The 24,404-nt window shown below is 39.8% G+C and overlaps 1 protein-coding gene and 1 long non-coding RNA gene across 2 annotated transcripts; both read left to right on the forward strand.

The window, feature by feature from the left end:
• The first annotated feature begins 1,560 nt into the window (after positions 1-1,560).
• LOC124255161 lies at positions 1,561-21,004 on the forward strand. The gene is made up of 3 exons (XR_006892632.1): positions 1,561-1,571; positions 4,484-4,494; positions 20,862-21,004. It is a non-coding gene; the product is annotated as an uncharacterized LOC124255161 (long non-coding RNA).
• LOC124255159 (acid-sensing ion channel 1A-like) lies at positions 10,177-20,477 on the forward strand. Its single transcript, XM_046688995.1, has 10 exons — positions 10,177-10,770; positions 11,263-11,327; positions 12,292-12,457; positions 13,229-13,766; positions 16,368-16,466; positions 17,203-17,383; positions 18,675-18,731; positions 18,993-19,155; positions 19,639-19,730; positions 20,317-20,477. The coding sequence occupies exons 3-10, from the start codon at positions 12,297-12,299 to the stop codon at positions 20,460-20,462; spliced, it is 1,437 nt and encodes a 478-aa protein (XP_046544951.1). The 5' UTR covers positions 10,177-10,770; positions 11,263-11,327; positions 12,292-12,296; the 3' UTR covers positions 20,463-20,477.
• Positions 21,005-24,404: the final 3,400 nt, after the last annotated feature.

Below are 24,404 nucleotides of genomic sequence, written 5' to 3' on the forward strand. Positions count from 1 at the left end.
CTTGAAACATCAGACAATATGGAAATGTATTAGTGCCACATTTCAAATTATGTTTATCTCTAGGTAGAAGATACATTCATCAACGTAGATGATGCTTGCACGAATGTAGAAGATACTTTCATCTGAGTAGATGATGTTTACATGAACAAAGTTGATGCTTACATCTTATGTCGATGATGCTTACAAGAACGAAGTTGATGCTTACCTCTTATGTCGATGATGTTTACAAGAACAAAGTTGATGCTTACATCTTATGTTGATGCTTACATCTTATGTCGATGATGCTTACAAGAACGAAGTTGATGCTTACCTCTTATGTCGATGATGTTTACAAGAACAAAGTTGATGCTTACATCTTATGTCGATGATGCTTACATCAACAAATTTGATGCTTACATCTTATGTCGATGATGCTTACAAGAACGAAGTTGATGCTTACCTCTTATGTCGATGATGCTTACAAGAACGAAGTTGATGCTTACATCTTATGTCGATGATGCTTACAAGAACGAAGTTGATGTTACAAGAACGAAGTTGATGCTTACCTCTTATGTCGATGATGTTTACAAGAACAAAGTTGATGCTTACATCTTATGTCGATGATGCTTACATCACAAGAACAAATTTGATGCTTACATCTTATGTCGATGATGCTTACAAGAACGAAGTTGATGCTTACATCTTATGTCGATGATGCTTACATACGAAGATGACGTTTACATCTTTCATAGACGATGTACACATGTATGCATATGATCAAACCAAGGGCACAGAGAACAATGGGGACTCTGACGACAGTGTCCTTGGGATGTAAGCGAGACATTTCAAAGGCGAGGTCCGCATATTTAGCATGCTTTTCCCGAATCTTGCCAATCACGTTGCTGTCAACAGTGATATAAATAAATTCATCAAAAAGGACAAGATCAGGTTTGTTGGCTGGAATTCTTCTAAGGCTGTATATGGGCCTATTCCATCGAACTTTAAAAGCATCATTTTCCATGACGCCCTGGACATTTTCAGGGTCGTACCATGGATGGACCTCGGAGTCAAAGCCAAAGGCATGGCGAAGACAGTAGTAGAAGCAGCGAGCCTGTCCATCAAGTCTTTTAAGATATGCTGTTTCTGCCAAGGAAGGGCATTCACTGACAAGGTGTTGGACAGTCTCTGTAAATTCATTACACAATCGACATTTCATGTCAATATTTTCTTTTAGAATCACATTTAGGCAATTGCGAGTGGGAATTAACTGGTCCTGAACAGCAAAATGAAAGCCCTCTGTTTCACTTTTAAGACCAGCCGACTTCATCCAGGCGAAGGAGTCGGTTGGTTTGCTCTTCTGTATGTACACACGATGCAATGGTTGCTCAGAGAGCTTCTCCACAAATGACCGACTCTGGGCAGACTTGGTGAAGGACTTCACCTGGTTTACTCCCATCGCTGTACCGTCCAGCAGTACATCACCATCAACAAAATCAACCTCAAATTTCAGATTCTGTCCAACAACCTTGCTTTCTTGCTTTCATCGTGAGTCTTGGCATGCATCACCAGAGGATCATCCGATAAATAGATATGTGCAAAAGTGCACAATAAAATTGTACCATGAAGAGCCTCCACATTAATCAAACCCCGACCTCCCAAACTGATTGGCATATATAAACGATTAAGAAGGACCGAGGGTGGTGGGCTCTGTTATCAGACATAATCCTTCTGGTCAGGCGGTCAAGACTCTGGGTGTCTTGTTTTGCCAACCACCAACTACTCCAAAGGAATAGGAAAGGACTGACACAGCAAAAGTATTGGTGGCTTTAACCTTGTTTCGATTATTATAATTATTTTAGACTAATACGTTTCCAAAAGCGAAGACGAATCTTAGACACACATCACTACACTTCACTATTATCTCACAGCATCACTAACAGCATTGTAGACACCAACAACATCAACTGCATCAGTAACACGTATCTAAACACCCATACATCCTTTCCGTTAAGCTAAAGGTCAAAGACAAGTCATTTCCTTTGACATGAGCTTTCGCGGATACTGTGCCTGCTCAAACTGTACCAATTGTTAATTATAAAGGACCAGCAAAGGCTCCTGTGACGAGGTGGTGTACTACAGGCATAATCTGTCCTGGAATATCTAAGGTCTTAGGTCATGCACTACTGGAACAGAAGAAAGTAAGTACAAATGTTTGATATTTGTTGCAGAGGATGGTCGCATATGCTCTCTGGTGGAACAGCACAGCTGTTACACTGCCTTTGTCAGTAAGTATCACTACCATTTACGTGTAACGATATTCTTTGATGTTCTTGATGAGGAGAGTTTGGGGTCGATGGGAAAGATCTGTTCCCAAAATTTCTTTAAGATTAAAAACAGATTCAAGTAATGAAGGTAATTTTAAAATATATAGGTCATTCTTTCCTAAAAAATAATGCATCCGACATTTTACGTATTCTCAGTAAACATATAAAATATACTTTCTGTTTTGGCAAATTGTGCTGAACCTTTGAAGATAAAGATCGACATGCGTCTATTGTTACCACGCTTTGGATCAAGAAATACAGTTTTCCTTTCCACAGCTGGTCGTGTGAGATACTGAAATATAGTCTAGAAGAGATTTTGGGGGCGCCAGAACAAACCTCTTTGCTTTCTGAGATTGCAAATCTTCAAGTACATCCATATATATTTTGAAAATACAAAGATGATTATAATATGTTTTAGTTTCTTTCCATAACCACCTCTTTTGATTGGTAATCTCTCGTTGACAATGGCCATAAACTATTTTCTGGGCAGAACAGCATAGTAGGAGGAGCATGTCTTCCATGACATCTATTTTCGGCTCAATATCAACTGCGTATGTTTATGGAATATTGTTTATAACTCATTAATGTTTCTGAATTAAATTGTTTTGATATATTTGAAAATACGCTTTGTAATCACAGTTATATCTTTATGCTTAATGTACTCGCAAGAGTGACAAATAGATTTGATTTGTATCTCATTTACTGATTTTCCTATAAAGGTTGTTTCTGTGACAGGGAACACCCAGACCTTACAACTGTTTTACAAATGTGATAAAAGACAATATGTGCGTTAAATTATAGAATGACAGATTAAATGGAACGTTTCCTTAGAAGTGTAAAACTATTTTGATTACAGTTTGTAATCAAACCTCAAAGTTTACTTGTTTACCAAGGGAAAATGTCAAAGAACGGTACCTTCGTAGAAGAATGTGGTTGTGTCGGAGAGTGCGCTCTAGAAAGGTACTCCGCCCAGGTGTCCTCCAGCTCCTTCCCAGCAAACATCTGGACCAACAACGTCCTCAACACCACACAGACCCGGGACAAGGAGACTATGGTGTGAGCGTTCCGCTTTGTCCAATTGCCAAAACACAAATTTATCATCTTTGATATGTTTCAAAACCATTAACTGCATCTGATATACACTTATGCGTGAGGTTTCAAGGTTGGTACATTGCCATCTTTGTCTCAGTTACGTCCCTTATATGCCAGGGTCGCTGCTTATAAGTACTGTTATGTTGCGACCTCAAAATTGATTCAAACAGTGTGCGAATAAAGCCCTACGCAATGGGAAACCAACACATGCCATTAAAAGTGCATGATGAAATTTACCAGATTACAAATCAGTGCAAATGACACCAAAATAATTACGACAACAGTGCCACTATTGTGTGGTTGACAAAATTCAATGACAGTTTATGATACAATAACAGTCTTAATAGCAACTAAGTGATGGATAAGAACATTCATGTAGCAGCATCGCTTGTCAAACACATACATGTAGACTTCATGTAGGCTAGATATTAAAGATGGAAATATGACCTTCACACTGATATAATGTGAGACGACGGAGACATTTGAGACAAGGGGGGAATGCACATTAGATGAAACACCGAGAACAAGTAGGGCTGGTCTAAGTTAACGCTCATCACGTACAGCACGTGCATTGGTTTCACTGTTCCATCTGCTGCGCTTACCCCCTCGTAATACAAACTAATAATAGCGATTTGAATCTATGATCGTTTGTTAAACAACTTTTATCCTAATTTGAATAAAATTCTGAGATTCAAATGTTCAATTGGCAAGGTAAAATTCGCAATAGCAATCTTTATTTCACTTTATTTGATTTACTTTTTTATTTAAAGTGAAATTCACCGGTACGTTTTCACTGCAAACAGACTATAGCATCGGTTATGCTCGTGAGTCCGTTATCATGCCATGTGTAAATTCGCGGTTTTCACTTAAGTGTCATTGCCTGTATTTGCTGTTATTCAGGAACAACTTTCTGGAGTTGAGAGTGTTCTACGACTTTATTATGTTGAAGTCCACAACACAGCAACCTCAATATACAGCGGCCTCACTGTTTTGTAAGTGGATTGCGTTTCCAGGATTAACGTAATGATATTAGCATTAGTCCGTTTCCAACATTTCTCGATATTATTCATCTGTGCAAGCGTGGCAAGATCCAAGCCAGGTCAGAATAATGTTTTTCTATGTTCTTCGAACTGAAACCCAGCAACGTTTCCCAACGTTGTGGGAAGGTTGTAGATTGGTAAAGTCATGACACAAACGTTAATATTACGTCATTAAAATTATAACGTTATGTCACAACGTGATAACGGCGTTGCAATTTTACGTTGAGAAAACGATATGCTTTCGGCTCCACACGTTATAGCAACGTTTCTTATAACGTGGTGTCAGGACAGTTTTCTGTAAAACGTTTCATTTTGAGATTCTTTTTTTCACGATTCAGCTACAGCTTCAGAAAATACACGACAAAAACGATGGAAATTGACGAATAAACATTGAAATGCATTTCTGCTTTGTTTCATATGTACTGCTTACTACTGGGAAAGCTATTCATCTATTAACGTTAAATAGAAATAACGTTACCTTATGGCAACGTAGAAATGACGTACCACAACGTCAGACCACAAAGGTTGTACAACGTTAATCGGAGTCCACAGAATAACATTGTAATAATGAAAGCGTAACGTTGTGACTACACTGTGGCAATTTTGAAATTGTTAGCTGGGAATAAGGTTCAAAGCGGTAAAAACGCAAACATACTCGCACAACCGAGTCGGAACAAATTGATTTGGGGAAAAATGAAATCAGGTAAACAATTACTTTTTTTGAAGCACATTAAAATCTGCAATGTGTATCAAATGAAAAGTCTCAACACTGGAAACACAATTGTATTTAAAGGTTTTCCCAATTCAGTGCTCCACATGTCATTCTCATAAAGTCTACCTCTCCACCATCTGCAGTTAATCGTGCAGTGTCCCACATGCCATTGTAATGCAACCTATCTGTCCATCTGAAGACGCTGCGGCTGTCAATGCTCTTTCCAGTGCAATAAGTCAGAGATTGAGTGATTTGTATTATGTTATTTATGTGCATATTCAATATGTGCATATCCAATATCTACATCCATATTTGAAAGCAAAACTTCTTGAGGAAGAGTTGTTTTGCTGGCAGATGAATAGCGCCGTGTTACAATGTCTTGTGGTTTGCAGACAAGAACCGGGTGGCCGTGATGATATGATGAATGATTCCATTCATTATATCCATGTAGATGTTCAGGAAATTGTGTGGTTGTTTCAGCTAATATCGGGGGCCAGATAGGATTGTGTCTCGGAGCCAGCATCCTGACAGTTGCGGAGGTCACGGAGCTCCTGGTGTTCATCATCCTCTTCCTCTGGGACAAGTGTACAGGAAGAAGAACTCGTAACAGAATCAACAACTGGTAGATAGGACTGCCGCCAGTATGTAATGTCTTCACCCTTCTGGTAGACATTGCAATTAAGGACCCTAGAAAATTCTGGTTGGAATTGGCCATGTTAAAGAGGCGACGAATGGTGTCGGGTGGTCTGGATCTTTGACTCGGTTGACATATGTCATCGTATCTCAGTTGATTGGATCGATGGTCTTGCTTTCAATCATTGGACTTTCCAGACTCAAATATGTATTTATAGCTAGAATAATGCGTTAAGCAAACAAAAGTGACAAACAGTGCAAATAGCAAGGGCTCCATGTCAAATAATGTCCTCGACCAAGTGATGAACAATGCCTCAATGACAATTCCAAGAAGGCCCCTGCAAAGAATGAGGATTATCATTCTATAGTTCTGAAGGACGAGAATACATTATATCCTCGTTTATGTGAGAATGCCTCTTGTGTGAATGGTCGTGACTGACGTCTATTTAGTGTACTTCCTTCCTTTTAAGCTGAGGAGTTAGAATTGGTTCCCGGTTTCACATGCTTGTCGTAAGAGGCAGCTAACGGGATCAATTGGTCAGGCTCGCTGACTTGATTGACTTATGTCATCCTTTCCAAAATCGTGAAACGGTGAGTGTACTACAGGTGGTTGCATGAACACATGCAAAATCTAGTTACTTGTTCACCTCAAAACAACAGGCGAACATCTGGTTTTACCTCTCGGAGTTTAACCTCATAACTTACATTTCTTACAAGGAGGACCTGATGTGTTGAGGTGTAGAGGAAGAGTATTTGAACTACTAAGTATTTCAAACGTCCAATGTTCTGAAATCAGAGATCGATAATTAAACAATATTAAAGTTTTAAGTTTTGGATGGCGGAGATCGATCGCACAGAAGTCCAGCACGGAGAGTTACACCAACAACTGATTGACAATGAGTGCTTCCTCAGGATATTTCTTTTCATGTCCAGAAATATTTTATGCCTTGTTTAACATCCATGATGCAATGTTGTACACACAATTGTATGCAAATGTTAATGGATGTTGGTTCCACAGACTAGAAACCAAAGAATACGCTTCTGCTCCGTGTTGGTTCCTAAGGAATTTCTTTTAAATCGATCGAATTCTACAGCACCATTATCGAAAAGTTCCATAATTTATTTAAATATCGCCCTTTTCGAGGCGCACGTGTAACAATATTTTATTCAGTTTGAAAACCGACGTAGAGAAATAAAGTTACCCATGAATTCGACACAACGAGAAACAACTGCAATATAAACTGGTGACTTTTCCATGTCCTTGTTGTATAATGATTCGTTTCGAGAAAATAACATGTAAATGCTTCTTTTTAACTTTGTGCAACTTTATATGAACACATTCAGCTATTGATCGGCCTTAGATATTGTTAGAATTATGAGGGTCGGTTTTATTTCTGGTGCCAATTTGCTTTTCATGAAACTCTACAAATGTATAAAGATGGTAGGAGTGGTGTGTGTCGTTTTGAAAATCAAATATCATATATTTATCATTCTTAAAATTTAGTTTTCGCCTTTCTCATGTTTGTTCTGTTGTACTACTCAAGGTCTACAAAGGATCATCACTTGAAAGGTAAACAGAGTGCACCCGTTGAATAAGTCAAAGGAGTATTGCTTGAAGTTATGTTTTATGAACATATGAGGATGGCCGACTTCCTGCAGAGTGGGCGTCGTGAAGGTCAATTTCCTGCTCAGTCGCGTGTTTTGAATACGTCCGATGTCCACTGACTGGCTGGCCACTCTAAGTGGACAATGGTTTTCTTCTCTAACGAGGCTTAACGCTCTAACCACTAGGCTAACCCACCGCCCCTCTGGTCATTAGATATCATCCAAAACATGGCGTCAAACGACATCTTTGTCCCTGAAGTTGCAGAAGTGCATTCAGTTGCAATTCTTAGTAGCATATATCGCTGTGCTCTGTCAATGACGGGCAACGTTTCTGTCACGACACATCCAGACACGTGTTGTACAAACTTCATGCAAAGATGCCAATAACTCTATTCCTCTGTCCGTTCATCTAGAAAATGAAATCCAGGAAGGGTTACCCAATCACTGTGTACAGTGAGTTAGTGAGTGAGTTTAGTTTTACGCCGCACTCAGCAATATTCCAGCTATATGGCGGCGGTCTGTAAATAATCGAGTCTGGACCAGACAATTCCGTGATCAACAGCATGAGCATCGATCTGCGCAATTGGGAACCGATGACATGTGTCAACCAAGTCAGCGAGCCTGACCACCCGATCCCGTTAGTCGCCTCATACGACAAGCATGGGTTACTGAAGGCTCATTCTAACCCGGATCTTTACGGGTCTGTGTACAGAGAACATTGAGAGTGATGTTCATTTTTAATTCCGAATAGTGTTTAATATAATGTGTGTTTTCCTGCTGATATTTATTCGTTTCTTTATGGAATTTCATATTGCTTCATTATGCGCATACTGTTAGATTTCAGCCATGCTTGATGTCGTATCCCTCAAAACGGTATCTGCGTATATAGCTTGGTGATTGTTCTTTAGAAATGTTGAGTGTTTATGTATGATTTAACGCCGTGCTCAGCAATATTCAAGGTTTATGACTGCGATCTGAAAAATAATCAAGTCTGAACCAGCACATCTAGTGATTGACAGAATGAACATCGATCTACGCATGGCATGCATCAACCAAACAGACTTGACCATCCGATCCCGTTTGTCTCATCTTACAACAAGCATGGGATGCTGCAGATCAATTCGGACCCGGATCTTCGCAGGTGGAATTGTTGAAAGACGTAAATCACAATGAACACTTGACATTGATTTACATATTGACATATATTGATACTGACAAACTGTGTGGTATGGTTGCAGTTTGGTGTTAGCGACTTGAATACAATGTTTAACTCAATAAGATTCCTTTAATGACCATCATCACGCCGAAAGACCCTTACCAACATTCAACAAGCACCGTGGCCCACGGGACATATTTCTAACACCACGTACAAAAATATGGCAATGCTCGCCAGCTACACCCACAGAGATACGGCAATGCTTGCTAATATCACCCATACAAATACGGCCATGCTTGCTGACATCAACCATATAAATACGACAATTCATGCTAACATCATCCATACAAATACGTCCATGCGTGCTAACATCACCCATACAAATACGACAATACTCGTAATATCACTCATAGAAATACTTGCTAACATCACCTATAGAAATACGAAAATGCTTGCTAACATCACCGATACAGATGGGACTATGCTTGCTAACATCACCCATGCAAATAAAACAATACTTGCAAACATCACCGATACAGATGGGACTATGCTTGCTAACATCACCCTTCCAAAAACGAAAATGCTTGCTAACATCACTGATACAAATACGGCATTGCTTCCTAACACCATCCATACAAATACGGCATTGCTTCCTAACACAATCCATACAAATACGGCATTGCTTCCTAACACCATCCATACAAATACGGCATTGCTTCCTAACACCATCCATACAAATACGGCATTGCTTCCTAACACCATCCATACAAATACGGCAATGCTTCCTAACACCATCCATACAAATACGGCATTGCTTCCTAACACCATCCATACAAATACGGCATTGCTTCCTAACACCATCCATACAAATACGGCATTGCTTCCTAACACCATCCATACAAATACCGCATTGCTTTCTAAGACAATCCATACAAATACACTTCCTAACACCATCCATACAAATACGGCATTGCTTCCTAACACCATCCATACAAATACGGCATTGCTTCCTAACACCATCCATACAAATACGGCAATGCTTCATAACACCATCTATACAAATACGGCATTGCTTCCTAACACCATCCATACAAATACGGCAATGCTTCCTAACACCATACATACAAATACGGCATTGCTTCCTAACACAATCCATACAAATACGGCAATGCTTCCTAACACCATCCATACAAATACGGCAATCCTTGCTAACATCACCAATCCAAATACGACAAAGTCCACAAAATACGTGGGGACTTTCACGCTTCAGATGTTAATGCAGTGTATGTTTACATGCAACCATGTGAAAACATTAACAAAACACTTTCAAACAGACCGGGACTGGTGCACATTGTTAACACCATAACATGCGTCCGACCAAATCAGAGACACAATTGACTCTAATTAATATTCATTTCACAGCAAATAATCTAAATAATTCATCGATGTTCGTCATAACAACGTGAAATCAATCTCCTTTAAAGCGGAACGCAATGGATTGCACGAAATGGAAAAGTACATAATGAGAAATCTAACGACCACCGTCACAAAATCAGTCACATCAAGAAATGATACCAGACAATTGGCACTCGACGCTGATATGAGGGGATTTTAAAACCCAAACAACAAGGAAAACATCTGTAAGACATCCGATGATGGATGTGAATGTTCAACATCTTCACGTGATGCTGGTTTTTGTCATCCTTCGTTTGCATCTGACGCCCCGTGGAATCTGTTTCTGCAGACATTATCAGAGGACCTTCTGAATCTTGTATGCATCAAGTAACTGTGAAAACGTCATTCAACCAGAGACTCATTGATATGCAGAAGCAGACAAGGAAAGCTATCACGCATTGGGACAAGGATCTACCAGCCAATGACAAACACACCCTTCAGTCCAACAGAGCCTTTGTGGACGAATAATGGTTATCTGTACTCAGTATACCCATTGGAAATAAAACACTTTGTATGTGCATTTCTGAGATCGTCACAATTTAAATTTACATTTTGTGTTCTGTGTATAAAGACAGAGGCATTGACAGATTTGGGACCAGGCTTGGAACATTGTTATTGATGAATATATTCACGCGGGTACATCAACGTCTTATTTACACATGGTTGTTGGGTAAGTCTTATCAGACAGCATCAGCCTCAATGGAACATACACAGCTGAAGGGTGCTGACGTTTCTGTGCACAGGAAAGAAGGAACTGAAAATATCCAAGAGAAGGTAATATCTATGTATTAACATAAGAAAGTCAGAGTCTATATTTTTATATTTATATATCATATATAAAATTGATAGTATTATGATACTCAAATAGAAGACATTCCTTTCCTCTTACTCACATATATACTCAGAATTACGTATACACTGTTCAGAACGACAAATTCTAGTTGTATATGTACGTAACCGTTGATAGTATAATGTCATATATATAGAGGGTAAGTAAATACTGGTCTGGTACTCACACACTATGTTAATATGACATATCGGTTTATTATCTAAAGTGTTGTGTAGTGTTAGAATATGGTGTAAGACTCACATCAATTCCTCTTATATCACCCATCCAGGAGAACATATAGAAAATAGAATAGACTAGATACTTCATACAATTATTCGTTGTCACGAAAACTGTTCGTAGTGTATTCACAATAGTCATTGTTAATAACATCTGTTGCCAAAGATGTTTTAAATGTTGTTTCACTCTCTTGGTTACAGATATGGATACTGAATTGCGTAAATGCGTTTTAAACATTTCTTGAATTATCCCATATTGCAACCATGTAAGTATGCGTCCCTTGAAGGGGAAAGATTGAACACATCAAACGTTTTCCATGCCACATCACTGACGGAAAACTGCAATTATCATTAACAATTCAAAAACTTAAAGTTCTTTCTATGTTCTTAGTTATCAGTGTTATTTAGTATTCTCTTCAGATAAATCAGATGACTTTGTGTAGACTATTAATAGCCAATGTATATGTAATCGTATTTGTAAGTTTCACGGATAGCATGAAGTCATCTCACCCTGTTCCAGCGGGACGCCCTTGTCAGTTTGCGAAGTTTGGCATTGAAATCCAACACACTTGCAAAATTCAGCAAATATTATTTATCAAAGGTTGGATACTATTCTATTTTTTTCTGTGAAGTGAGTGAGTGCATGAGTTTAGTTTTACGCCGCACTCAGCAATATTCCAGCTATATGGCGGCCGTCTGTAAATAATCGAGTCTGGACCAGGCAATCCAGTGATCAACATCTGCGAAGTGGGAATAGATTGGCCTTAAGATATATCCTAAACAGCGGTTCTATTTGAAATAACAAGTCCCAAGTTCTGTCCCTTCGTCTGCGACAACAATCATGACGAAACGCTTTGTGTACCACACCGTTCCATTATGTTCCTCAATACTTCGGAATTTGTCACCTGAAATTCTAAAGGTTAATAAATTCGTTATTTTCGATGGTTTGAAATTCACACCCGGGCCCCGTTGCACAAACATATTTTAGCGCTAAGACTACCGTAAGCCTATGTTAAAGTATAGTAGTTACGATCATCTTAGCGCTAAGAAAGCTGTGTTCAACGGAGCCCCGGTGTTTACCTTCTTGTGTCAGTGAGTGAGGGTGAAGGCCATCCGGTTTGAATATGGCAAATGTAACACATTTGGAGCCAAATTAACAACGAACATTTCTGTATTTTATTGTTCAGATCACCAGGATTAATCTTAATATGAAATAAACTTCGTCCACAGAAACAATGAATGTGGGTGAGAAGACAGAGGCTCTGACGTTTGACGCAGACCGGCGTTCGCCAAAGTATAGACTGAAAGATCTGTGGATCGAATTCAGAGATTCTACAGGCCTTCATGGTGTTGATAAGATTAAACCTCCTTCAGTCAACCCCTTTAGCATCCGAGGGTAGGTGTAGATGTGCTTAACACGTGTGTGTGTGTGTGTGTGTTTGTGTTATTTAACACCAAATCTATCTAACCACGACTTGAATTATCAAATGTATGCAAGGAAAGCAACTATTATTGTAACAGGTCCCCCAAGCCAACAGGTCCCGCAAGCCACCAGGGCCCAGCGAAACGTGGTTCCAAAGTCACCACGTTCATCTGATGCATTTAAGCAACTCTTAGGGACTTACCTTAACCAGGAAGGTTAGCTGCACGATGCTATATGCTTGTGTAATAAGATCTATTTAACTAGCGTCGTTGAACACAAAAGAATCGCCCACAGTATCGATCTCAGAGCTGTGGCTTTTGCGGTTCTTCAATTGAAGACCAAAGATAAAAAAAAGAATATTGTGTTGTGAAGATCGCTTGGGTTCTTTATGGGAATGGGAATCTAGGGTTACCCAAGATTTCGTTCAATTGGTAGGTGACTTCGAAAACAACAATCAACCCTCTGTCATGTTACCGTGGTCTCCTGGGTTTATTTGTCTCCAGGGTTGTAAGGAATAAATTGGAATGAGCATTGGGTATTTAATAGTCACAGGGCACCGTGTTGTAGTAAGACTTTGCTTTATTAACTACCAAAATTCATTGGTAAATGGTCATAGTATCAACCATTGGTTTATTAACTCCACATTGACTTACACTGTAAAAGCCCCTGTACATATGCAGTTCTTGTCTGTTAGATGTGTGTGACAATCTAATAATGCTCATTATAGTCATCTTACTTTGACAGGTCGATTTGGATGATAGCATTGTGTTCAACTACGGCCTTCCTCGTGTATAACCTTGTCGATCAGATTGGAGACTACTACAGCTATCCCACCATCACCAAGTTCACACCCAGAATGGTGCCCTTCATCGACTTCCCCGCCGTCACCATCTGCAACAGATGCACCCTCAACAAAACCCGTCTTGACGTTTATCCAGAAATGGAGACCTATTTCTTCAACAGATCTTTGGGATTGGTGAATGAAAGCTTAGTTCCTGTTTCGGATGTATTTCAGAAACAATTGTCTTTAGAATGGTGGAGGAATATGTCTATGGATGGAGCCGAAATGCTGATGTCATGTGTCTTTGGTGGTGTACAGTTTGATTGCATGAGCAAGTTCCGACCTATTTTCACGTCTGAGGGATTGTGCCATACCTTCAACTTCAATGACAGCGAAATTGCCCGAGTGAAGAAGGCGGGTGACTCCAAGAACCTCATGGTCTTGCTGAATATCAATCAGAACCATTACACATTTACAGCAAACATGGCAGCAGGGATTAGGGTAAATCACACCTTCTCTAAATACCTGAGTAAGGGCTTCAAATAGATCCAAAAGTCACCATCTGAACGCTTCGTATGATTTAATATATAATGCAATGGTGATGCTGTCATCAGTATTTAGTATTTAGTGCTTAAATTAGTTTGTGCTGTACAACCGCATATTATTCTACATTATTGATCTTGACCTTCATTTAGAGTGAACGCTTAATGTGGACATGAAAAGCTCATCTATCTAGCTCATACTATCTTGATCAACTGGATCCAAGGAATAATCAAATGGCAAATCTTAACGAAAAAATACGAAAATCCGTACTGTATTCAGAGAAGCGAACATCGAAAGAAATGAGTCATTTTGTAATGATGATATCTTTGGTCAATTGACGTTAACAAGTCCTGACGTTTTAAAAATTCTGGCAGATAGTCCTCAAGAAGTATGAATAACTGAGTACAATGTCAGTGTCGGGTGTAACCTGCGCCAACTGCAATTCCATGCTGATCCTTCTCCTCATTGATTATGTTGAGGTAGTGCGTTCCATTCTTGATTCTTTTACAAAGATGTTAACAATGGAAAAGTCCAGCACTTCACATGTTGCTTTCTCGGTAAACTTCAAATGACATTTGCTTTAATTTTTGACAAATTGTCCTGAACCTCTGAAGATAGATATGTAGGTATGTCTGTGTTCACCAGGTTTATTTATGCATGCCCCTTGGTTCACGGAGGTATTGGATCCTCACGTTTGTCATAGTGGTATACAACTTTGAAAAAAAAATGTTTTGACAGAACGGAACGCCGTCTTTTTCTGAGATTGTAAAAATGTAAGCAAATTCTTTTTGTTTTTGTGAATCCACATGGTATTAATTCTACTTGTCTCAAATACTTTCTGTGAATATCGAGGAAATAATTTCTTGATAATATACTAACGGAAAAGGTAACTGTGCATATCATAAAATTGAAAAAAAACATCAAAGTTGTTAAAAAGTAATCCTAAATAAACATGTAGCAAAGCACTGTGCATGAAATGTATCGCGCGTGGCACGTGCACTTTGTGCACAATTAACTTACTCCCTTGTTGCCTCTGAATGTTGTGGAAAAGACGTTAATTTCAACCTAAACATGCTACGTCTTAGAGAAAATCAGCGTCTCCGCGCCGTGGCCATTGACTGCAATGGCCAAAAAATGAACGCGTCCTGTCAGCAAGACAACCCGATTCAGCTGACCCAGCCAAGGAATCGATTTCAGGCTGACAGTTGTACTGCTCGGGCCATTACTGGCTTACGTCCAATCAGTTCCAGGACTGTGGTAGCAGAACATCCAGCCCCGATGGCCTGCAATACGTCCAATTTTGCTCCAACATCACCAACAGGCACGTTTTCGCTGGTGCAGACAACATCTACGGTACAGGAGACAAGGTGTTCACTGGGGTGGTGATTTCTTCATTGACGAGTCGAGATTTCATCTGGACAGCTTAGATGGCAGGGCAAGGGTGTACAGACGGTGAGGTGAACGGTATGCAGACGCGTGCGTTGTGCAACGTTGACAGTTTGGTGTCGTGAGCGTTATGGTATGGGGAAGCATCACATCTGTCATTGTCAATTGCAATCTGGTAATCAAGGGCAGAGACGTAACTTCACGCTTCAGCAAGATAATTCACATCCACATGTGGCTCGTGTTGGGACAGATTTCCTAAGACAGCAGAACGTTCCGGTACTCCCCTGGTCAGCTGTTTCTCTGGACCTGTCCCTTATCGTGCACGCCATGGGTGCGTCTGATTGTCACAAGGTCACGTTTACAGACATGTGAGACCATCAATGAAACCCCGCCCAACTGGACCTGTTCCAAGACATTCAACATATGCAGTTTATTAGCAGCCCCAACCACGAGCTCGGCCATCAGACACGAACAAAAGAAATCGACTTCCGCCTGATCATTGGTACCTACCCCTTGATCTTAAATTCAAGTGACGTCGAGATTGACACCAAGCTAGTCGTGCTGTTCTGTGCTCATGGACGCCTTATGAGGTCGTCTGCCTCCACTGTTCTGTTGGATAAATGTAATCATTTGGCATGAGTGGATGAGCGCTTTTGATTCTGAAAAGGGTTGTAAACTCCTTCGGATCGACCTGAACGTTGACGGTACTCAACGTCATTATTAGTTTGCTGATGGTTTCTGACCAATCGGCTGATAGTCGATGGATGACAACCATCATTTCTTGCAATGGACTTCAGTGACACGCCTCAGTGCTTGAGCAGTTGGCAGTTATCTGCTTATCGCATATTTGTTTATCAACAACGAAATCAAGTTATCGAGTGGTAAGAACAATCCCTTGAATTTGAGGGGTGATGCACGCGTTTGATCGTAGCACGTGCATATCTAAAATCAATATATAGTGCGCTTGGAGAGTCGAAATATTCAAACAAACAAAATAATGATCTGAATATAATTTGCTATATGGTGATTTATAATCAGAGGTTTTGTCATATTGATTGCAATGTGTATTCATATGAGTATTATGCTTTGATGTCTTTTGTGTGATGAAGGCAATGTATATCTGAACATCACCATATATAATGGACTGTAAGAAAATGTTATGTGTACATGCAGGTATTTCTCCATAATCCATCTGTCCACCCAGACGCTGGCTCCACCATTGTGATGGCGGCATCCGGCTTCTCCACATATGTCTCCATGCAGAAATATGAGGTCAGTACGTATGAATATTCAGTCAAACATGGTTGTGTTGAACTTAGATGTGATAAAACATACTAATCCAGATTCACCCTTTCCGGAAACATGTCAACGAATTGCCCAAACGTCGATTGATCGAGAGAGGGAGAGTGTGTGTCGGAAAAAGCCCATCAAGGAGCTTACCACACCGTCATTGCCGGAACCTTCGGCTGCACCCGAACATAGTCTCCTTCAGGATGGCAATGGATCACGCCTAACGTCATTCGTAGTCTTACGACGGTATGGCTGAAATATTGCCGATGTGACGTTAAATATTAACTCACTCACTCACTCGTAGTCTTACGGCATCACTGCGTTGACGTGTTTTGGCGTGTATTGAAGCATATGGTGGACACACTCACTACTGATTCATCATGTGATGATATTTTTGCAGAACAAACCGCCTTGTTGATTTGTGTAAGGGTTAAGACTATGGTGCCACGTGTCTTTCAGTGTCAGTCAAACGGTACTTGCGACTTTGTTTGAAATGAAATTGTGTACATTTGCCGTAGAATTGAATACTCTATTGAAATTATACAGATGTTTCTGTATGCTTTTCTTTTCTGTATGCTTTTCAAGTTTGGTCAAACACATTTCTTTTGAGCACTAGTTTATTATCTGTGTAAGCTAATCATAGCTTGTGCAATTAGGCCCTACATTTCAATAAGGTGATTCCGTAGTAAAGACAAATAACGTGTAGCTTTGTTCGTAGTATATCTACCAACCACTTCCCTACATGGCGTTTGGTCACTCGGACTGTGTGGACACAACTAGTCCCGAGTTTGTGAATCCTCTCAAGTACTACTCCCCTTACACCTTTAACCATTGCGTCATGGAGTGTGTTCAGACCAAGGCCTTCGACCAGTGTGGATGTGTCGGACCTTCTGATCCACGTAAGTTACTTATAAACTCATTTTCAACACGGTTTCGTGACCCGTATATTTCAGTAATTTTCATTCAAAGGAATTCAGTAGTTAAACAATAATTAATTTGTTTCTTTCTACCTCGTGATAGTAATGGTAGTGACCCGTGAAGGGACCCGTCTTCAGCAACCCATGCTTGTCGTAAGAGGCTACTAACCGGATCGGGTGGTCAGACTCGCTGACTTGGTTGACACATCTCATCGGTTCCCATTTGCGCAGCTCGATGCTCATGCTGTTGATCACGGGGCTGTCTGGTCCGGGTTCGATTATTTACAGACTGCCGCCACCTAGCTTGAATATTGCTGAGTGCGGCGTAAAACAACAAACCAAACAAACAAGAAGTAATGGAAGGAAAAATGTTTCAAAGAATTTTAGTAATACTGTGTTAGTCAGCCATGATGTTAAGAGACGTTAGTTTCCATGCATATTGTATGGAACCCTAGAAGGGACATTACCGTTTTGCCTCTTTGCCTCCCAAAAACAAGCAAAAAAAGTCAAAATTAACAAAAGCGAGTCAATCCGACAACGTTCCATTTTGACCATCTTCATGTCTGACCTTGTCGCTATGTTGCGTTGTCACTCTTTGAATAATATCTGTTTTATTCTGCGAAAAGGCAACAATAACACACTTTTCAGGGCCATAATGTCGCGGTGTCCCATTGTCACCCAAAGTGAATTGTCAAAAAGGCGTTAAAATGTCCGAAATATAGATCGCATTGTCGCGCATATTAACACTTTTTTACTCAGTTTACAAGGCGATAATGTCCCTTCCAGGATTCCATCACACCAAAATTATAACTATCACCATAACAACCGTCGTCATTATAACCACCACGACCACGACCACAAAATGCATGAATTGTACTCTACGACAATATATGATATAGAGTTTCTCGTCGACTTCCAGCTTTAAGCAATGTCTCCAAGAAACCTGTACACAAAAGAGTTTTGATTGAAACCGAAAAGACAAGACAAAAATTAAATGCAAGTACCAGATATGGTCTACGGATTGACAAGGGAACACTTTGACCTGTAGGTTACCCCATCGCCCCTACAATGCCATAACCCGTATCACACACAATCAGTAACACGACCACACCCACAGGCGTTCTCATTATTACCGACTTTACCATTGCCTCAAAACCATGATCCGCCCCCACATCCCAAACCCAACCCACCAATCATCATATTAGCATGTCCAGGCATCAACACGCCTTAGAAAAGGTTACATAGCAATCATATTTACTTATTTATATTGCAGGGGGTGGTCCTTTGTGTTCGTTGACGAAAGAGGGTAGTTGTTACAAGATCATTCTTGGTGAGTATACGGGTCCAGGAATTTACTGATAACGAAAAAGTCTCTTACAATGAGGTGAGACCTCTTCTATTGTGGTATATTTGAAAATATTAAAAACGTGTTACACTGTGTCATCATTGCTGGATGCTGGATACAGCTGTAATACTGATGAATGTGGCGTCAACAGATACTCCTGGTATAATCAGAATTGTACAAACGACTCTGCTTTCCAAAGATGTCTTAAAGTATAGATGTGGAACGGGTTTTGTCGTTTCTTTTCAGATGCAGAGTCCAGCAAAGCTAACTTCCTGGAGGAATGTGGATGTGTCGGCGAGTGCAGGTTTGACAGTTACACTGCCCAGGTGTCCTCTAGCTCATTCCCAGCAAAGGTCTGGGTCAACCACCTCCTGAAGACCAGAGGGGCACAGGACAAAGAAGCCATGACGTAAGACTTCCGTATGACGAAGGCCTCGTTCCAGAGAGCGATCTCAGCCCTTGGGTGACCAGAACTCCCATACTTTCACACTGGCTTACTATCACCAAGGTTGCTTTGAGGAACTTGATCTAATCTCTCCTTTCTTAACAAAAAATCATAAGCAACAATATGCGAAGAAAATATGATACATGTGTGTCTCAAACCAATGTTTTTGTCTTCTATTCGTTTGAAACAACATTCAGGGCATCGAATCCTCAGTAACAGTCGTAAATCCAGCAACATAATGTTTTCATAAAATGTAATTCTGTATGTTTTAATGGGAATATGTAGCACAGTGGAAAGTCCTTCATGAAATGTTCAGAAAAGAAAAAGGTTGATGAGATGGACCGAAAGCACAAAAGACGCACTTGTAAATTTTCAAAATGGCGGCGGTATTACTCCCATCCTACTGGGTAGTAGATGGACAAATACTTCATGATGTCTTTGATTCAGAGAGAACTTCGTGGTGCTGAGAGTGTTCTACGACCAGATGATGGTGACAACCATCACACAGCAACCTCAATACACGGCGGCCTCGCTGTTTTGTAAGTGTCATATCTCTTACCCGTATGGTATTGCTTTATAGCGAGAATATCCGTGTATTTCACTAGAAATCGAGTGATAATCGAATCTGGACCAGACAATCCAGCTATCAACATCGTGGGCATTGGAAATACGATGACATGTGTTGACAAGTCAGCGAGCCTGACAACCCTATCCCGTTAGTCCCTTCTTGTGACAAGCATGGGTTGCTGAAGATCAATTCTAACTCGGTTCTTTACGGGAAGAGTCGGGAAGAGTCAGAAAGAAAGGCTATAAAGAGAGTGTATATCCAGGATATTTTTTCGTATTAACTCCACATGGTGCATAGCTCCACGTTGAAAATAGATCAGGGTCAAGATCCACAAAGCGTTCGTAACGTTACGACCTGTCGTAACTCTATAGTTTATCATAGGCTTACGAATGACGTAGCGCTACGAACCTTTTGTGGATCGGGAGCCAAGATTTTTTCCCAATATAGCCCCCTGTAAGAAAGGCTTGTGGTATGCAGATAGGAATGGAGCGTCGTCATGATATTGTGGAGTTCCTTATGTCGATGTAGATGTTCAGGCAATGGTGTTGTTGTTGCAGCCAATATCGGGGGTCAGATGGGCCTGTGTCTCGGAGCCAGCATGCTGACAGTCGCAGAGATCGCGGAATTCCTGGTGTTCATCACCCTCTTCCTCTTGGACAAATGTAGAGGAAGAAAAGCTCGTAATAGAATCAGCAACTGGTAGACGATTTGATGGCAACAAACATGAGGATAACCATCGAATAACGAATCCAGCCAGTCTAATGGGTCCTCCTCACACTATTGCAAGACTGATTACTGACAAAAGTTTGATAGCTTAGTTTGAATACATGTGGGTTTTTTCAGCCTCAATAAAGCTAAGATCAGGATCTGTATTTGTTACATATTAGTTTTAATTCATCACATTAGCGTTGTGAACAAGGCATATACACAGGGCACGTACTGGTTTGTATTGGTTAAGCCATGATCTTTGGTCCTGATGTTTTTCTTTCAACCTTCCAGTGCTATTTTCTATTTGGAATACATTTGGGATACATCTTTCAGCTATGTTTGTATCCTTTATCATTTTCACAATCAGGTTCTGTATTGGATACTCGAGATACAGAGCTACAGATAACTTGTTGGGTCATTGAGTTGTGTACTCACTTGTGTTTATCTCAACTGGGTATCCAAATGTTTCTTTGAGTAACCAAATAAATTGTCTTCACCTCACTCAAACTCAATTGGGTATTTTGCCATTTTCCATAAATTTGAAAATATAGTAACGTTTAAATGTTAATGTTTGTTATTTATATTTAATCGGTAATATGAGAAACGATAAGAAAGACTGCAAGTTGTCAAGTTCATGTCCTAAAATAGAACCTCTCAGTATACTTCAGTTATTTTATCTATCCACCGGTACGCAGGCTAAGATTTGACATTTTGTGTGCACGCATGTAAGATCACATTTATTGATCATTTACAAAAATTCAAGCGTACTTGTGCGCAATAGACTGAATAGAAATTGAGTTTTCACATACAGATTTGCGTACTTTACGCAGATACGCAGCTTATATGTACCTATGAGATATAAATATACCGTTAGCATCTAAAAGTATTAATAGAAGTCTAACAGTACTGCAAAGTCAGAAAGATGTGTAGGGTACATCAAGACGTGTGTTGTAGTATACCGTAGAGTCATTCCTCAATCATTTCACAGAACATCATAGATAAAAGCGCACAATATGTATTAACTCCTTAAGAAGAGAAAAGATTCATGAGTTGTTCGTTTTCATTTTCAATTGTTCTTTCTTTGAGTAAATAGGTCCATCAATGATTATACACTAATAGTCAATTAATGTAGCATCGTTTGTACAAACTCCAAAATAAGTAAAGATAATATTTCTTGGCATTTCTATATCGTTTATGTTTTCTCATGAAACACGAACATGTGTTATTTCTTTGTTGTTTGTTCGTTTCATACTGAAACCATTCGTGTATGGATTTCTTGATTAAATTAATCTGTCAACTCGGAAACACTGGGTTGTTTTTGCAAGTATCCCTTTTGTCGTACAGCTTTTTGTCACTCTGAATCTTAATGCATAGATCTAAATATGAAACACTTGAGGCTGTCCATATTTAAATAGCTGACGAAGGTTGTTATTGTCAACAATGTAGAAGTCCCCTGGGATTTTTGATGTACAATGACTCTTAACAGTGGATTTTACATCCTGAATTCCGCGTTCTGCAACACGTTCCTAAAATTGAACAACCTGGATGAAATTGTATTAAAAGGATTTCTTTAAGTTCCCTGAAATCTGAAAACTTTTGCAAAATGTTTGTAAACTTTTTGTCCCAGAATGTTACATAGCAATATCAAGAACTAAGCAGTCGCTAGTCCACATTGTGGGCTTTTACTGTCTGGACACACGCCCATCAGCAAAAGCTGCTGGAGTCGTTTAAAGGCACTATATCACCACACTTCTCTAAAAATAGATAATGCATTTCTCTCAATAATACTAACTATCAGCCCTCAGGGAAGCTATCATATAATTGATTCCCCCAAAATTACGTATTTAGGTTACAATATTACATAATAAAGTTCGAATGAACTAATGCAACGTTGCATTAAATCGACTCCCGCGTCCTCCACCAAAAGTCCATTGTACAATTGTGACTTTATCATGAGCATGTGTGTATGAATCACTAACAAACAGCCATGAGATCAGGTGTTCGCGAAAAGGTACCCCGCCCCAATGGTGTTAACCGTCATGAACATATACAAAGGAATACTGAAATAGGTCTTTTCAGTATATCAGTTTTGGGTGTATCATGTCAGTGTCAACGTTGTTAATACAAACTGTTGTGTTCTAATTTCGTTTAGTGTTTCCATCCCAGATGCATCTCTCCAAAATTGGATTGAGTAATTTAATTAATGTCTGTGGTGGATTAGGTAAGGCAGAGAACAAATGCTGATAATGTTGTTTCAATAGCGGTTGAAACAACAATCAGAGTTAGGCTTATGTTATTTACTATAATTCTTCTTCAGGTCTTTTCCTTGTGTTCATTACCCATGAATATTCAAATAGAGCAACCACTAGTTATCACAGAATAGATTAAGATATCCTTAATGTCATTCTGATGTAAACGTGTGCATAGTTTGATCTTCCTGTCAGTCCTTGAACCCATCCACTCTGTATTGTCTTAATCAGTTTTCAACTGGAAATCCATATAGGCCTTGGCTGTGGTCCTACTTCATTGGGTATTCTTTTTGCACTGCCTCACTATATTTAATTAATCTGGGTCGATGTTTCTGCTGGGTTGGACTGAATGCCCCGAGATTCATCATAAGCTCACTGGCATATTTTCGTGTGCTGAATAAACCACAAACGAAATGAATGGTCTGAGACATTACAAGTGACCTCACTGTGTTGTAAAACAATTCTCTTTCCCATATTCTGTATTTACCATCGGAATCTCTGTACTTGTATACATCAGTCGTAATTCAAAATTAGCTAACTGGATTTTCCGGTTTATTGATGACATGATTGTCGGGTGTGTGTACAGGCTACAGTGGTATGGCAGTAGTATTGCTGTGCAGCGTCAGGCAAAAAATAATTCCGTTTTGGGACAAATGTTGTGAATGGCGGGTGCTAACCGTAGGGCAGGACATACTTACCCTTTTCCCGAGCACCTGGTGTCATCATTGATTTTCAGTGATTCATTCATAAAATCTTCACAGCTGTTTTCCCCTTTACACGAAACGGAGTGTGTTTCTGGGGATTCAAAGACTGGGTATTCTTTTGGGCTGACGTTCTATATTTATACAACTTGTGTTAATTCTCCATTTTTTCAGACCCCTGAAGATCCGGGTTAGAATTGGTCTTAAACAACCCATGCTTGACGTAAGAAGCGACTAACGGGATCGGGTGGTCAGGGTGGTCAGGCTCGCTTTTTGTCAAATCCGTATTTGTTTGTGCAATATCATGTTGTACTCACTTATAATATCTCTTCATCAGCACTCCAGTTATTAAGTAATTTACTTGTATAAATGTGGCCACTCTTATCGCCAATGAGACAATATCAAATGTCTGAACAAAGTAGGTTCATCTCTTAAATCGTTATGAAAATAGGCTTGATGGGCGGTGGAACGCTTGAAGTGTTTGATCACCCTGAATTTGGTTCAGTTCGACGGGTACCTTGTATCAAATGTTCAGAAGTAAGAGATGTTGTTGTTTTTCAATTATATGACAACTCTATTTTTGTGGATACCAAGCATAAGTATCATGTTATCTTTTGTGTGAAAATTAAAACATTGATTAAATTTGCATCTAATCAATGGCAACGTAAATGCCAAAACTTTCGTGCACCACCTAGATGATGTTGGTATTTGGCTGATCGTATGCCGTTGCGCGCCGATTCTTGAGTTAGTTGCAATTATTGGATTGTCTGGTCGATTTGATATGCAGATCTGGCTTACATTTTGCTCTGTGGGACACATATCACCAACAAAGGACTGTCCCCAAAATCGATATAGCCATTGTCTGTAACGGTAAATGTTTAACAAATTGGAACAAGTGTTCAGTGGGATAGTGTTAGGCACGCTTCTCATGAATCATGTCTATTTGCTTCAACCATTCAGTACATGGCCTTTTTCAAAATTGATGAA

This window comes from Haliotis rubra, unplaced genomic scaffold (assembly GCF_003918875.1).
Source record: "Haliotis rubra isolate DU_JTF1 unplaced genomic scaffold, ASM391887v1 Scf595, whole genome shotgun sequence".
Lineage (NCBI taxonomy): Eukaryota > Metazoa > Mollusca > Gastropoda > Lepetellida > Haliotidae > Haliotis > Haliotis rubra.